This window comes from Bos taurus, chromosome 5 (genome assembly GCF_002263795.3).
Source record: "Bos taurus isolate L1 Dominette 01449 registration number 42190680 breed Hereford chromosome 5, ARS-UCD2.0, whole genome shotgun sequence".
In the NCBI taxonomy this organism is placed as follows: Eukaryota; Metazoa; Chordata; class Mammalia; order Artiodactyla; family Bovidae; genus Bos; species Bos taurus.
Genome location: NC_037332.1, coordinates 59,945,290 through 59,961,605, shown reverse-complemented (window position 1 = coordinate 59,961,605; position 16,316 = coordinate 59,945,290). Strand labels below are relative to the sequence as shown.

Genomic DNA, 16,316 nt, shown 5'->3' with positions numbered 1-16,316 from the left:
GTAATGCATGTATGTGGAATCTAGAAAAATGGTACAGATGAACCCATTTATAGTGTAGGAGTAGAGTCACAGTCATAGAGAATGGACATGTAGACACAAGGCAGGGAGGGGCAGTGCCATGAATTGGGAGGTCGGGATTGCCATGTGCACTGGCACGTGTAAAACAGATAGCTAGTGGGAACCTGCTATATAGCACAGGGAGCTATGTAGTGACCTAGAGGGATGAGATGGTGGGGGCGGGGTGGGAGGGAGGTTCAAGAGGGAGGGGATATATGTCTACATGTAGCCGATCTACTGTACAGTAGAGACTAACACAACATTGTAAAGCAACTATACTCCAATTGAAAAAATAAACATTTTTATTTGTATCGTTTTCTGCCAGCAAAAAATACTGCACATTTTTTGCAATGGCCAAGAGGAGGGATTCTGAATCCCACTCATCTCTTTTCCTATGAAGATCCAAAATTTGGGATACAGGTGGAAGCTGGTTTTTGGGCGGGGGAAGGCTCCAAGCAGATCTCCTCAGATGGGGCCTTAAGAAGAAAAACAAAATAGGAATAAAACAACCACATGACCCAGGAATCCCACTACTGTGCATATACCTGAGAAAGCCACAACTAAAAAAGATACATGTACCCCAGTGTTCACTGCAGCACTATTTACAATAGCCAGGACATGAAAGCAACCCAGATGTCCCATTGACAGGTGAATGGATAAAGAAGATATATGTGGTATGTATTTACAATGGAGTATTGCTGCTGCTGCTGCTGCTGCTGCTGCTAAGTCGCTTCAGTCGTGTCCGACTCTTTGCGACCCCATAGACGGCAGCCCATCAGGCTCCGCTGTCCCTGGGATTCTCCAGGCAAGAACACTGGATTGGGTTGCCATTTCCTTCTCCAAAGCATGAAAGTGAAAAGTGAAAGTGAAGTCACTCAGTCGTGCCCGACTCTTAGCGACCCCATGGACTGCAGCCCACCAGGCTCCTCCGTCCATGGGATTTTCCAGGCAAGAGTACTGGAGTGGGGTGCCATTGCCTTCTCTGCAATGAAATATTACTCAGCCATAAAAGGAACAAATTTGAGTCAGTTGTAGTGAGGTGGATGAACCTAGAGCCTCTTATAAAGAATGAATTAAATCAGAAAGAGAAAAACAAATACAGTATATTAACATGTATATATGGAATCTAGAAGAATAGTACTGATGAACATATTTACAGAGAACAAATGGAGATGCAGAATAGAGAATGGGCTGGTGGACTCAGGGAAGGGCAAGGCAGGACAAATTGAGAAAGTAGCATATATACATATGCATATATATGAATATACATATACACACTATCATGTGTGAAATAGATAACTAGCGGGAAGCTGCTGTTTAATATAGGGAGCCCAGCCTGGTGCTCTGTGATGACCTAGAGGAGTGGAATGGAGTGGGGGAGGATTAAGAGGGAGGATATATATATATAAAATTATGACTAATTTTCATTGATGTACGGCGGAGAACACCACAACAATGTGAAGCAATTATCCTCCAATTAAATAAACTAAAAATAAAAAAGAAGAAAAACAGGACATTGGTACGGTGGAAGACTTCCTGGAATTTAACTGGGAGCACAGAGGGATGAGTAGAGGGTCTGAGGGAATCCCACTGTAGATTGCACCAAGGTTTCAGAGCCTGAAAGTGGGAATTGTCTTTCCTTATTTAGCTTGAGCCTTTTGAGAGTATTCCAGTAGCACCCTTGTTTCTCAGATTTGGTTATCCTTAAATCTACTAACTGCCCTAGGCAGTGTCAAAGCTTGAGAGAAAATTCTTTGTCCAGGTTACCACTGTTCATATCATATAGATCATGTATTCTAATACCCACATAGAAAAACCAAAGTGCAGAGAAATGAAGCGACTGTTTAAGTTCTATCTCTGTGCATGCTGTTCATGACAGCATCAGGAGGAGATTCCAAGTCTCTCACTCTGGTCTTCTGTCTGGTGTACCATCTTGCTTTTCTCTTATTGAGGTCAGGAGTTTGCAGGGCCAGGGAGCAGGAGCTGGATGTTGGAGGCTGTAGAGCCTCCTGTGAGAAGAGGTGGGAATTAGGCTTTTCTGTGAAGTCACTGCTGTCAGAGAATGTGCTGTGGTTGTGGTGAAAGCCTGCAATGGAAATGTAAAAGAAACACATCATGCTTTTTTTAAAAAAACTGAAGTATAGCTAATTTACAAATGTTGTGTTAGCCTCAGGTGTACAGCAGAGTAATGCAATTATATAACTGCGCTTAGTTGCTTAGTTGTGTACGACTCTTTGCAACACCATGGATTGTAGCCCACCAGGCTCCTCTATCTATTCATGGGGATTCTCCAGGCAAGAATACTGGAGTGGGTTGCTATGCCCTCCACCAGGGAATCTTCCCAACCCAGGAATCAAACCCAGGTCTCCTGCATTGCAGGAGGATTCTTTACCACTGACTCACCAGGGAAGCCCACACAGATGAATTCTTTTTATTCTTTTACATTATAGGTTATTACAAGATATTGAATATATTTCTCTGTGCTATACAACAAGACCTTGTTGTTTATCCGTTTTATGTATAGTATAGTGTGTATTGGGCTTCCCAGGTGGTGCTAGTGGTAAAGAATTTGCCTGCCAATGCAGGAGACGCAAGAACTAGTTCAGTTCCTGGGTTGGGAAGATCCCTTGGAGTAGGAAATGACAACCCATTCCAGTATTCTTGCCTGGAAAATTCCATAGACAGATGAACTTGGCGGGCTACAGTCCATGAGGCTGCAAAGTCAAATACAACTGAGCAACTGAGCATACACACATAGTGTGTATCTGTTAATCCTAGACTCCTAAATTACCTCTCCTGCTCCTTCATTACTCCCTTTGGTAACCATAAGATTGCTTTCTATATCTGTGAGTTTTTTTCTGTTTTGTAAGTAAGTTTTTTTGTATCATTTTTAAGATTCCACATATAAGTGATATCATATGATACTTGTCTTTCTCTTTCTGACTTATTTCAATTAGTATGATAATTTCTAGATCCATCCATGTTGCTGCAAATGTCATTATTTCATTCTTCTTAATGGCTGAGTGATATTTCACTGTGTATATATACCATATCTTTTTTATTTGTTCATCTGTCCATGGATATTTAGGCTGCTTTCATGTTTTGGCTTCCCATGTGGCACTAGTGGTAAAGAACCTGCCTGTCACTGCAGGAGACATAAAAGATGCAGGTTCAATCCCCGGGTCAGGAAGATCCCCTGGAGAAGGAAATGGCAACACACTCCAGTATTCTTGCCTGGAGAATCCCATGGACAGAGGAGCCTGGCTATGGTGCGTAGAATTGCAGAGAGTCAGACACAACTGAAGTGACTTAGCAGGTATGCATGTTTTGACTATTTTAAGTAGTGCCATTGGGGTGCATGAATTGTCTTGAATTAGAGTTTTCTCTGGGTATATGCCCAGAGGTAGGATTGCTTGATCATATGGTAATACTATTTTTAGTTTTTAAAGGAACCTCCTTAGTGTTTTCCATAGCAGCTGCACCAATTTGCATTCCCACCAACAGTATAGGAGGGTTCCCTCTTATCCACACCCTCTACAGCATTTATTTGTACTTTTTGATGGTGGCCATTCTGACCCATGTGAGGTGATATCTCACTGTGGTTTTGATTTGCACTTCCCTAATAATTAGCAATGTTGAGCAGCTTTTTATGTCTTTGGAGAAATGTCTATTTAGGTCTTCTGCTCATTTTTGATTGGGTTGTTTGTCACATCATGCATCTTTGAGACAACTGTAGGCACTGGGTTGGTAGAAACTTCCATACCCTACCTGGGGAAATGTTTCTTGCTACTACAAGTGATCTTTAAAGTTATTTGCAGCAGCAGCAGCAGAGACATCAAAGAGTCATGTGATGTAGACTTTCTATTGAACTCAATGTTTAGAGTTATAAAATGATTACCTATACTTTTATTCTTATTCTTTTGTATAGATTACTGAGCACTGCTGGAGAAAATGACAAAACCATTGCCAATCCATGTTCTGCAACTTGAGCTGAGCCCCAACGTTATTCACCAATTCAACTACTAATATATGTTTCTATTATTCTTGTCCTTTCTCCATAGTGGTGATCTCAAACCTTTATGATCTTCCTCAGATTTCCTGCCTCACAATTTTATTGCTGACCTGACAGGTAAAAGGGAGAAAAGAGTAAGCATACATTTCTTGACCTCCTCTCCAGATGACCAATGTAACTAGTCACGCCTGTCCTTTTTCATTTCCTCTCATCTCAAAGATCTGTATCTTAGTCCCTGGCTGAACCCTCCAAAAGTGCTTTGGATCTCAGCTCATTCCCACTCTCCACTGACCTCACATCGTCATTTCCCTACCCTCCTGAACCATGGTCCCCCACACTCTATTGATTCTTTTCCGCCAGCAAATATACATGCTTAAAACTTCATCATCCTAGGGAAAAAAAAAACACAAAACACTCCTTAGAGACTCTTGACCCTTTTATCTACTTGGCTTGCATAGTTTCCTATTCATTTTTCACATTAATATTATAAAGCCCTGTCACACAAATAAAAATACTCTTATCAAGTTTCCTAATCATTTTCTAGTGGAAAATCTAGTGGTATCGTTGCACTGTCTTTCCTACTAGATATTTTATGACATATGTTACTGAATACTACACCCCCTTCTCGAAACATTATTTTTGTTGTTGTTGTTTTTCAGTCGCTCAGTCATGTCCAACGTTTTGTGGCCCTATGGACTGTAGCACGCCAGGCTTCCCTGTCCTTCACTATCTCCTAGAGCTTGCTCAAACTCATGTCCAGTGAATCGGTGATGCCATCCAACCATCTCATCCTCTGTTGTCCCCTTCTCCTCCTGCCTTCAATCTTTCCCAGCATCAGGGTCTTTTCTAATGAGTCAGCTCTTTGCATCAGGTGGCCAAAGTATTGGAGTTTCAGCTTCAGCATCAGTCCTTCCAATGAATATTCAGGGTTGATTTCTTTTCTAAAGTTACTGTGTTTCACTGAATCTGATAAGCTATTGTTTGTAAGGCTTATAATTATTTTCAAGGAGGCAAGTATATGTGTGTGTGTGTGTGTAGGACAAAACTGTATATCTTACAATTACATTGGTTAACAATGCCAATTGTTAGACCCATTCTATTTCAGACATATTCAAATACAGAAAAATGTACATCTTAGAATAAGTGAAATACAGCATCTCTAACCACAATAACTCCTCCTATAATGAAATCCTATTACCCTAGCAGAAAATAGAATCTATTACTTATTTGAAATGTGTAACTCCTGAAAACTTCTTCTCTGGCAAAGCAATTCCAGTCTTTCTGTATACCTGACTTCTAGCCAAAGATGGGACATGTTTGAGAGAGGAACTGATGTGCTGGGTATTTCATGAATTGTGTAGAAAAGTATAGTCATATAGATTCTGCACAGCCTGCTTTGCTGGACATCTTGGCATTATTTTTTGCTTGTGTGAGGCTGACATCTGCTGGACAAATAACACTTGATCAGAATTTTGTATTTTAGAGTAAATTAAAATTTTTGGCAGTGAAGCTTAGCTGTGGTGCATATACTCCATGTTTTCTATTTGAATTTGGTAAGTTTGGCAGTTAATTTTCTTTTCAAATTTTGTATGCTGTGGCTGAGTCTCAGTGAGCTTTAGAATGAGAGCTTGCCCTTGGGGTATCTTTAATATGTGAGGATAAAGCCCTTTAATTAAACTAGTTGTTCTTAACCCTCACCGGGTGCCAGAATCACTGTCTGTGATAGACTGTTTATAAACATGGCCACAACAACCCTCCCATTCCACATGCCTTTTCACAGTGTGACTTTGCCACTCCTATTAAAAAAGTAAAGCATGTTTTCCTTCCTTTTGAATCTAGATTGGCTTTGCAATTTAATTTGAGCAATAACATGTGGTTGAAGGGGCATTGTACAACTTACAACATATCCTTAAAAAGAGGCATTGCAACTTCAGTTTTTGCTGAACATTCTTCCGTTAAGACTACTGAAGAATGACTCAACCCCCATGGAGAGAGTACCTGGCTGACAGTGAGCACCAAGATTCGGTCCAAGGTCAGCACCATTAGGGCGAGCCCACTTTTGACCAGATCCAGCCCAGTCAACTAGCCAAAAGCAGTTGCATAAGTGAAATCAGATGAGACAAGCAGAAGAATCCACCCAGCAAACCCACAAAATAGAAATAATAAGTAAGTTTTTCTTTAAGTCACTACATTTTGGGTGGTTTATTATACAACAACAGATGATTGATATCACTAGGAAAACTTTTAAAGAAGAATAAACAATAATAATGCCCAAGTTCAAATCTAAGAGATTTATATTTAATTCTATTAGGTGGAATCCAGGAAATAAAATATATTTTTTTAAAAAAGCTTGCAAGATTGGGAATCACTGATCTAAATATTTTATGCCCATAATTACTTTTTCCTAAAATATCATCATCATCTACAGCAGCAACATCATAACTGTTACTCCAATAAATCACATTTCTTTCACATACTCCTTGAAAGGTTTCATAGGAACAAACAAAAGTTGATTTCTGCAAGATTACTGAGCTAGTATGAGGTAGGTTATTTGACTTCATATCCTAAATTTTTTCAACTGCACATAGTAGATTGCTGCTTCTGATATTTACCTCTTTTGTGAGTGACTGATAGCTACTAGTTATGTACCTGGAGATAAAGGTAATGGGCACAAGAGAAAATAAAGTGACTAGGGCCCTAAAACCACAGATAATAAGAATTAAAGGAGTTAGTCTCATAAAGACTTTTGTGATTCAGGACCAGTAACAATGAAATTTCAGTGTTAATCAAAATTTTGGTTAACAACTGGTTAATAATCAACAATTTGATTATTATCAGACTAGGAAGTACAGTAAATAATAATAAAACATCCAAAATGGAGGGAACCCCAAGCAAGATGATTCATTTACTTAATTCAAGAAAGATTTCAGTTCTTACTCTTGCCATATTCTCTGTGGTCCTAGGGGACAGGCAGTTGTAGCACCAGGAGACTAATTTCTGCTTAGTTTAAATACAAATCTTTAGCTAAAATTAAAAAGAATAAAAAATACCTCTGAAAGAATTAATGCTTGAAATTCACATCTAGAGGAAAGACATTTTAGCTTCAGTAACTACCTATATAATATTAATGGTCCTTCTTTGAGGAGGGAAGGAAAGCTTATGTATACCTAACCCGAGCTGCAGGATGGACCTCATAGCTTAAATGAACACATTAAGGAATTTTGCCTCAGTCCTATGATTTAGGCTGATTAGAAAGCAGCTAAAAGCAGGTGCGAGGGTATAAATCTCCATGGTTGGTTTTCACCTGCTGCAAAACTATAATGCTTCTTAAACTTCAATGTGCAAGCAAATCACCTAAGGGTCTCAGTAAAATTCGATTCATCAGATCTAAGATGGGGAAGGGCTGGGATCCCACATTTCTAACAATATCCCAAGTGATGCTAAAACTGCTATTCTGTAGACTATATTTGAATATTAGGGTAATATAGAATTTTCTCCCCGGACAACAGTTTTCAGACTGTAATCACCAAACCAACCACATCAACATCACTTGAGAACATGTTAGAGATGCAGATTCCCAGGCCCTGTCCAGACCTATTCAATCAGAAACTCTGGCAGTGAGGACCCAGGCATCTGTAGTGCCTCAAGCTTTCCAGGGGATTTTGATGCTAAAGTCTGAGAGTCACTGATTTAGAGAAGTATTTATCCAGCCATAATAGAATCACCCTACCTAAGAGCTTAACAATAAAAAAATCAGTCCCTGGGCTCCATATCAATTAAATTAGAAGGCAGGATGTGGGACACTTCATTATGAGTATTTGTAAAAATTTCAACATGTGCTTGCAATGTGCGGCCCAGTTTGAGAACCAAGAGAGACAGAGAGAGACGAGAGATCCACTTCACTTACTTCTGGAGTCTTCGCCAGCAGAAGTCTGGCAGAGGTGGTGATGTCCAGGTCTGCTGGGCCAGTGGCTCTCCTCCTCCTCACTGTTGCTTTGCACCTGTAACCAAGATCCCTGCAGAACTCAGTCAGTACCAGTGGCAGGGGAAAGTGCAGGACAGCAGGCGACTATAGGGGAAAGAGGCTGAGTGTACTTGAGAAACCTGGGCTCTTCTCTTGTGGTAGGAGCCTGGCAGTGAGGAAGGCAGGGCCAGCTCTACATTCAGTGAGAGGCGACACACATGCAAACAGGACTGCAAATCACCACGCTTCTCTTTGTGGCAAGGGTTTGAGGGATTTTCCTTGAGACTCTGGCACTTGATCATAGCACTGTCTATAGACCCAGGCAAGAGGAATCCCGAGTTTTAGAGAGCTCATGGGCTGAAGAATCAGTGGACCGAGAGAATGTGTCCACTTTGATATTGCACTACCACTTCTAGACCATGCTCTGGATGCCCACAATCCCCTCCCCAAATGCAACTCAATGGCCCCAAGCCTATTTCAGGGAAATGCATTGGTTTCGCCTGGTGTCTGTTCTCTCTAGACTGGCCTTTTTCCTAGGGTATGCACTTCTAGGCCTGAATGATAACTGGTAGATGGTTATATGCATTGGTAGGGGGGTTGTGGGGGCTTCCCAGGTGGCGCTAGTGGTAAAGAACCCAGCTGCCAATGCAGGAGATGTGAGAGATGCAGGTTCAAGCCGCAGGTCAGGAAGATCCCCTGGAGGAGGGCGTGGCAACCCACTCCAGCATTCTTGCCTAGAGAATCCCATGGACAGAGGAGCCTGGTAGGCTACAGTCCATAGGGTCACAAAGAGTCGGACATGACTGAAGTGACTTAGCGTGCATGCACACATGCAGGGGTTTTGTGGCATTTGAATATGCCAGCTGGGGTGTTCACACATGGTGTGCAAAATCCCTTATGGTGCAGGACAGACATAGGTATGGGAAGAGAAAGAGATAGGCCAGGGCTGGGATGGCTCTGCCCACGCTGCCATGTTCTAGCGCTGAAGTCCTAAGAGTGAGAATTCTAGATTTGAATCTGAACTTCTAGGTCTTCATGGTTATATACTTGCCAAGGTAGAAGAGATTTTATATAATCGTGTTTAGTCTAGTGTGTAACTGACCTTATCTTTACTCTTGTGTGTATCCCACAGATGATAGGGGTAGGTGTGTTTGATGGGAAATTTTAGTGAAGATCAGCCTGGAAGAGGAATTAGAAAAATAGTGACAAAAACTGGGTGCTCTTAAGAAACTGGGTCTATTTCTCTTTCCCCTTCCTTCTATATTAATGTTGGTTGATCAGTTGTATCCGACTCTGCAGCTCCATGGACTATAGCCCACCAGGCTCCTCTGCCCATGGAATTCTCCATGCAAGAATACTGGAGTGGGTAGCCATTCCCTTTTCCAGGGGATTTTCCCGACCTATGGATCAAACCCGGGACTCCAGCATTGCAGGCAGACTCTTTACCATCTGAGCCACCAGGGAATCCACTTTCAAAGGTTTCTGAATGTAATTCAAGACTTGGGTATATCTGACAAGGAAGATATATTTTAACCCAAGGGCAGGAATCCAGAATTCATGGGCAGGAATGCCAACCTCTCCTTCACTTTCAACCCACTCACCTCCAAGTCCAAAGTGTCCTGCCACTGCTCAGTTAGAGATCGGTGCATTTCTGTTCTCTCTTGACTCTGTTTCCATTTCTGTTGGATGATGGACAAATCCAGTGATTTAACCTTCTTGCCCATGGGATTCTTCTGAAACAGACTCCTTCTTGCTCTGCTCTTTCTTATCCAGAAGGCATCATCCTTGACTGAATGGGCTTCCTTACTGGTCGCCTGTAGCCCCCATAGCTCTCTCTTTACCTGTGCAGAGTCTGTGTTCCACTGTATATCTGCTCTGGGCAGAGAACGTGAGCAACATGGTATTTTGAGGTCAGAATCCATAGTTTCTGAAGGTTCTTGCCATGTGGACATCCCCTGCTGTGTTTCTTCTTTAAGGCAGAGGACACATGGACAGGAAGAAGTAGGCAGTTTTGTACCCTTGAAAGGAGGCACGGGATCTCCCTGTGGGCCTGGTCCAAACCCAGAGTCTTGCTGGAGGACCAACTTCTCTCCTCTCACTCTGTCCATCACTTCCCACACCACCTGGTCTAAACTGTTTCTTTTGGGAGTATGGTCGGGTGGTGAGAGCCTATCTCGTGGGCATGTGTACAGGCACATTTTGGAGATGGCTTTCCGGAGGCGCTCTCTGGGTGAGTGAGGTTCAGGCTCTGGGGACAGAATCTTGATGGATGGCACATCAGTTGGGTTGCAATTCCAGAACATGTGGGATGGTGTGAACTTTTGGACAGGTGTCTTAGACACGTAGGAGTAGAGACAGAAGAAGGCATCTGCAGTGACGGCCAGTGTTTGCACTTGCTTAAACCTGCCTGAGTGCAAGGAATGAAGATGATGAGTCTAGGAATCATCAGAAAATTACTTCTTGAATTTTTCCCTTCAATAGCTTTCCTAAAACTCAAAGTTCAGAAAGAAGATGCCAGTTTCTCTACCAATATCTCTCCCATTTAGATTTCTTAGACCTAGGATTCCCTTTCTTGACTTTTTGACTCTTTATCCCCAGTAGTCTAGAAATTAATTCTATACAGGATGAGAAACCTTTCCATATCTTGATTTAGCATATCCTTTCTGCTGTCAGTATACAATGGCCTCTATCACTATGTTTGCTTCAGCAGTCCCCAGCCTTTTTGGGACCAGAGACCAGTTCCATGGAAGACAATTTTTTCCCACGGACTTGGGGTAGAGGGATGGCTTCAGGATGATTCAAGCGCATAACGTTTATTGTGCACTTTGTTTTTATTGTTATTACATTAACTCCACCTTAGATCATCAGGCATTAGATCCCAGAGGTTGGGGACCCCTGCTTTAGATGACAAACATGACTAAAAAAGGCAAAACTAACATTGTGTTCTTAGTAAGAAAAATTTAGGGTTATGGAAATCTTCTTTGATAGAAGCAAATTTGAGAGATAGCAATTAGTAGGCAATGGACAAGGGTAGAGAAATCTAGATGGACTATATTATTTCTAATAGACTTTGCTTCTCAACGTGTGGTCAGTAGTTCAGTAGCATTGGCATTACTTGGGAACTTATGTAAATACAGAATCTCAGACTGTATCCCATGCATCTTAACAATATCCTTTCATAATTCATATGCACATCCATGTTTGAAAAGCATGTGATAAACCATTTACCCATTAAACTATAAGTGTCCTAAAGGCAAGATCATGTTCCTCTTGCCTAGCTGCTGTTCTTCCAGAATTTAACATCTGTACCTGGCACATAAAATACATTCAACAAAAACATCCTCAACCTTTAGGGTGCATAAGAGTCATATAAAGTGCTTGTGAAATACTTCCACTGAAAATCCTTATTTCAGCAAGTGGAGCTCAGGAGTATAGTTTTACCAAATTTTGAAGTTGAATCTGATACAAAAGATCTGAAACAACACTATCAGGAACACCATTATGATGGGAGGGGGTGGGCTGTAAAAGAATATTATTTGAAATATATTCTAACACAAAGAATAAAATAGAGTCTTTCATCCCTCATCAAAGTAGAGAAGCCCTCTCATATCTTTCTTCAGTATGGAATTGGGACACCTTAAGTCATTGTTTCCCTAGATGTGGTAAGATTATACATAAAGATCACTGGTGTGCTTAGATCACTGGTGTGCTTACTTAAATATTTCTGAGCCCTTCCTTCTGTGGAAGAAAAGCCAAAGAATATGAATGCTTTATAAACTCCTGCACAATTTAACATAATTAACAGAACTTCTGTCCTAAATGGAAATTGTATTAACGTAATGGCTAGAAATGGGGAACATTCACTAATTCCAACTGAGAAATAGAAAATGGTGATAAGATTTAAAGATACCAGTCCAATTTGAGTCAGCAAAAAGAGAGAAGATCTAAAAGAAAGTCACTGTGATACCAGGTCTCTTGAAAACTCTTCAAGAGAGAGAAGCAGAACTCGAAGTTCTCCATTCACTGAAGACAACAAGGAAGAAACAGACACAAGAGACAAAGGGTGAAGAGAAGCTAACCAAGAGAAAGTAGGATTTAGAGCCATTGATCCCTGTTATGACTGTCTGGAGGTTGAGAGAGAAGTAGAGCACGGGTCTGTGCTAACACTCACTGGCCAGCATGAGGCAAGGGTCTTCCATCTCAATCCTCCGCACCTGGGACTTCAGGAAGAGCTGGAAATCAATGCCTTTGGCTTGAGAGGGGGTGGTGAAAAATCGAGCAGGAATTCGAGAAGTGTCTTTGTGGTCCTCCTGACCAAAGCCCAGGCTGAAAAGAACATCTTCCGCATCTTCTTGCACCTTGTCCAGAATCTCTGAGATGCTGAAAAGTGGGGGTTTGGGTAAACACAGAAAGCTTTGAGAAGCAGGGTAATCCAGACTATCTAATAAAAGTGTCAGGACACTGAGATATCTTTCTGGCCATTTCTCTATCTACCACTGCAACCCAGAAAAGCTTTCACTTCTCTGAATCTAAATTCTCTGTCTGAAACCTGGGAATTACAATCTGGCCTTGGTTTAAAAATTGAACATGATTCTATTAGAGTACTTCAAATGACTGATTAAAATGATTACAGATGAATGAAAATTTGCTATGAGAGGGATCTGAAAAACCAAAATCAGTATAGTTGCAAAATGATCTGTGGTTGTGTTATTAACCAGTCAGTTTCCATTTGCTATAAGATATAGCTGGCTTTTGCCACGTGCTTTGTCACTTGCTTACCAGCTTGCACCAGTGGTTGGTGGAACAACCAGGCAATAAGTGTGTAAGCAACATAGAACTCATTTTATTCTCACCCTGAGGATAAAATTTTATCAATACAGCTGTGTTAGGTAGGCCTGTTTGTAGCACAATTTCAGGATAGAATCCCTGCATCTGTAGATCAAACACTTTCTCCAACATCCATCTCTGTGCAAATCGTTGCAGTACCAGGCTGGTGACACAAGAGCTCACTCACACTACATTCCAAACATCAGTGAGAGTAGGGGAGCTGTGAATTATTTGAGGCTTTGACTAATCACTGTTAATCTCTTCAGAAAGGATGCCGGTGTTCCAAACTGAAATCATCTTGTTTAAGTAAAAGCTGGATAATTGGAATCCCTGGCTCTATTCTTGTGCGTTCCTCCTAACTGCTAATTTCATCTCCATGATCCCGAGTTTCCTTATCTGAATTGTCTTCATAAGACTAGATCCCTGAGGAGGAAGGAGATCAAGGCGGCAGAGAAGGAAGATGCTGAGCTCATTGCCCTCAGTGAACACACCAAAACATATATCCACACGAGGAGCAGTTCTTGCTGAAAACAAACTGGATGGAGACTGGCAGAAAGACTCTTCAACAACTAAGGCTATAAAGAATGATCTACATGGAAGTGGGTAGGAAGAGAAGAGAAACGATCAGGTCAGGATCTGTATCCCTAGGAAGGGACACAGAGGAGGAGGGAGGTCCCAGAGGCTCAGAGATCCTCCCTGGGGAATGGATGGTTCAAACCACAAATTGGGCACCAGAGCCCTCGAGTCTGATGCTGGGCAGAGGAGTCCCATTCGCTAGCTTGAAAACCAGTAGGACTAACAGGAGGGCAGTAAGAACTGTGCTTGCAAAGATTATGCACACACTTGCTTACTCCTGAAACAGGGATGAGGAAGCAGATTCAATGTGTCTGGGGCTCTGGCCAGCTTCCTGAAACCTACACCGAGCATCACTCCAGCTCTTCTCACTTGCTAGTGCAGTGCTCCACTAGGGTGGAGGCCACTATTTGTGAAGACAGTGTGTAACTGTGGGGGATGGAGCTGGCTTGGACCTGGCACTACATCTGAAAGGGGTGATGGCAGCCATTACTGTTGCTCCCAGAGGAGGCGGATCAAGAACGGGCTGAAACTCTAACTGAATGTGCCAGAATTTCTCCAGAGTGTGCCCTAGCTTGCATTGGGTACCTGCTCTGGCCCTTCTGGCTCTAGCACTGTTCCCCTCCAGGGCACAGGTACCAAAGCTGGGATGGGGGAGACCACACACTAAAAGAGAAGGGAACCAGCTCAGACCTGACCCTCAGGAATCCTGTCCAAAAACTTAGGACACAATCCTGCCCTGGATAGGGAACTGTCAGTCACTGAGCACAGAAGCCCTGGCTCACACCTAACTTTGGCTCTAGCCAACGCCCTCACCCCTGATCTCTAGCTGCACTTTCCACTAAGGTGATAGTTCCCAGCACACTCTGGGGGAAGATGTGACTTGTGCTCATTTCAGATACAGCTCTTTTATAAAGCTAGTCATCAAAGCAGTATGCTACTGGCACAAAAACAGACATACAGATCAATGGAACAGAACAGAGCCCAGAAATACACCCATGCAAGTATAGTCTAGTAATCTATGATAAAGGGGGAAAGAATATACAATGGGAAAAAAGACAGTTTCTTCAGCAAATGCTGCTGGGAAAACTGGACAGCTGCATGTAAAAGAATGAAATTAGAACATTTTCCTACCCCATATAAAAAATAAACTCAAAATGGATAAAGACAGTTCCATAAGAACAGAAACCATAAAACTCCTAGAAGAAAACACAGGCAGAACACTCTTGAACATAAATCACAGCAAAGTTTTTTTTTGATCTGTCTTATAAGGCAAAGGAAACAAAAGCAAAAAAGAACAAATGGGACCTGATTAAACTGAAAACATTTTGCACAGCAAAGGAAATCATTTACAAAATGAAAAGAAAACCTACTGAATGGGAGAAAATATTTTCAAATGATATGACTGATAATGAGTTAATATAAAATGAATATACAGCTCATACAACTCATATCAAAAAATTAAAGAACCTAATTAGAAAATGGGCAGAAGACCTGAATAGATATTTTCCCAAAGAAGACATATGGATGGCCAATAGGCACGAAAAGATGTTCATCATTGCTAATGATTAGAAAAATAAAAATCAAAACTACACCTCACACTGATCAGAATGGCCATCATCAAAAAGTCTACAAACAATACATGCTGGAGAGGGTATGGAGAAAAGGGAACTTTCTCGCACTGTTGGTGGGAATATAAATGAACACAACCACTATAGAGAACAGTATGGAGATTCCTTAAAAAGCTAGGAATAAAATTATCATATGATCCAACAATCTGCTACTCGGAATTTATCCTGAGGAAACCATAGTTGAAAAAGACACATGTACCCAAAGGCTCATTGCAGCACTGTTTACAATAGCTAGGACATGGAAGCAACCTAGATGTCCATCAACAGACGAATGGGTAAAGAAGTTGTGGTATATATAGAGATACCCTAACCCTAACTCTAACTCTAACCCTAACAACTATAGGCTAGTTGTGGCATATATATATATATATATATATATATATATATATATATATATATAGTGGAATATTACTAAGCCATAAAAGGAATGCATTTGAGTCAGTTCTAATGAAGTGGATGAACCTGAAGCCTATTATACAGAATGAAGTAAGTCAGAAAGAGAAAAATAATATATTAACACACACACACATGCACACACACACACATATATGGAACCTATTGGCAGAGCAGCAATGGAGATGTAGACATAGAGAACAAATTTGTGGACACAGGGCAAGGAGAGGGTGGAACGAACTGAGGGAGTAGCATGGAAATACGTGCGTTACCATAAGTAAAACAGCCAATGAGAATTTGCTCTAAATCAAAAGGAGCTCAAACCTGGCGCCCTGTGACAACTTAGAGGGGTGGGATCAGGTAGGAGGTGGGAGGGAGGTTCAAGGGGCGGGGACATATACCAATGGCCGATTCATGCTGATGTGTGGCAGGAACCAACACAATATTGTAAAGCAATTATTCTCTGATTAAGAATGAATAAATTAAAAACCAGAAAATCAAGGGAAAAATGATGTGGTATATATCAGCCATAAAAAAGATTGAAATAAAACCATTTGCAGCAACACAGATCTAGAAATTATTATACTAAGTGAAGTAAGTCAGAGAAAGATAAATATCATATGATATTTCTTACATGTGGAATCCAAAAAAATGATACAAATGAACTTATTTACAAAATAGAAATAGACTCACAGACATAGAAAACAAGCTTATGGTTACCAAAGGGGATAGCAAGGGATGAGAGATAAGTTAGGAGTTTGGGATTAACACATATATGCTACTATATGTACAATGGGTAAACAATAAGGACCTACTGTACAACATAGGACACTATACTCAATATCTTGTAATAACCTAA

At 41.2% G+C, this 16,316-nt stretch overlaps 1 protein-coding gene across 6 annotated transcripts in view; it reads right to left on the bottom strand.

Moving 5' to 3' along the window:
* Window positions 1-341: 341 nt before the first annotated feature.
* The window catches only part of TESPA1 (thymocyte expressed, positive selection associated 1), a 36,257-nt gene continuing 20,282 nt past the window's right edge, over window positions 342-16,316 (bottom strand). For 3 of the 6 annotated variants that reach the window (XM_059886959.1, XM_010805255.4, XM_059886960.1), the window contains 5 exons: window positions 12,205-12,413; window positions 9,635-10,440; window positions 7,977-8,085; window positions 1,965-2,143; window positions 342-533 (listed from right to left, as the gene is read on the bottom strand). In XM_059886959.1, coding sequence (XP_059742942.1) covers window positions 450-533; window positions 1,965-2,143; window positions 7,977-8,085; window positions 9,635-10,440; window positions 12,205-12,413 — 1,387 coding nt within the window. In that variant the 3' untranslated portion in view covers window positions 342-449. Of the gene's footprint in view, window positions 534-1,864; window positions 2,144-7,976; window positions 8,086-9,634; window positions 10,441-12,204; window positions 12,414-16,316 lie in introns of all 6 variants that reach the window. The other 3 variants (XM_002687624.6, XM_010805256.4, XM_010805254.4) reach the window with 2 other exon arrangements.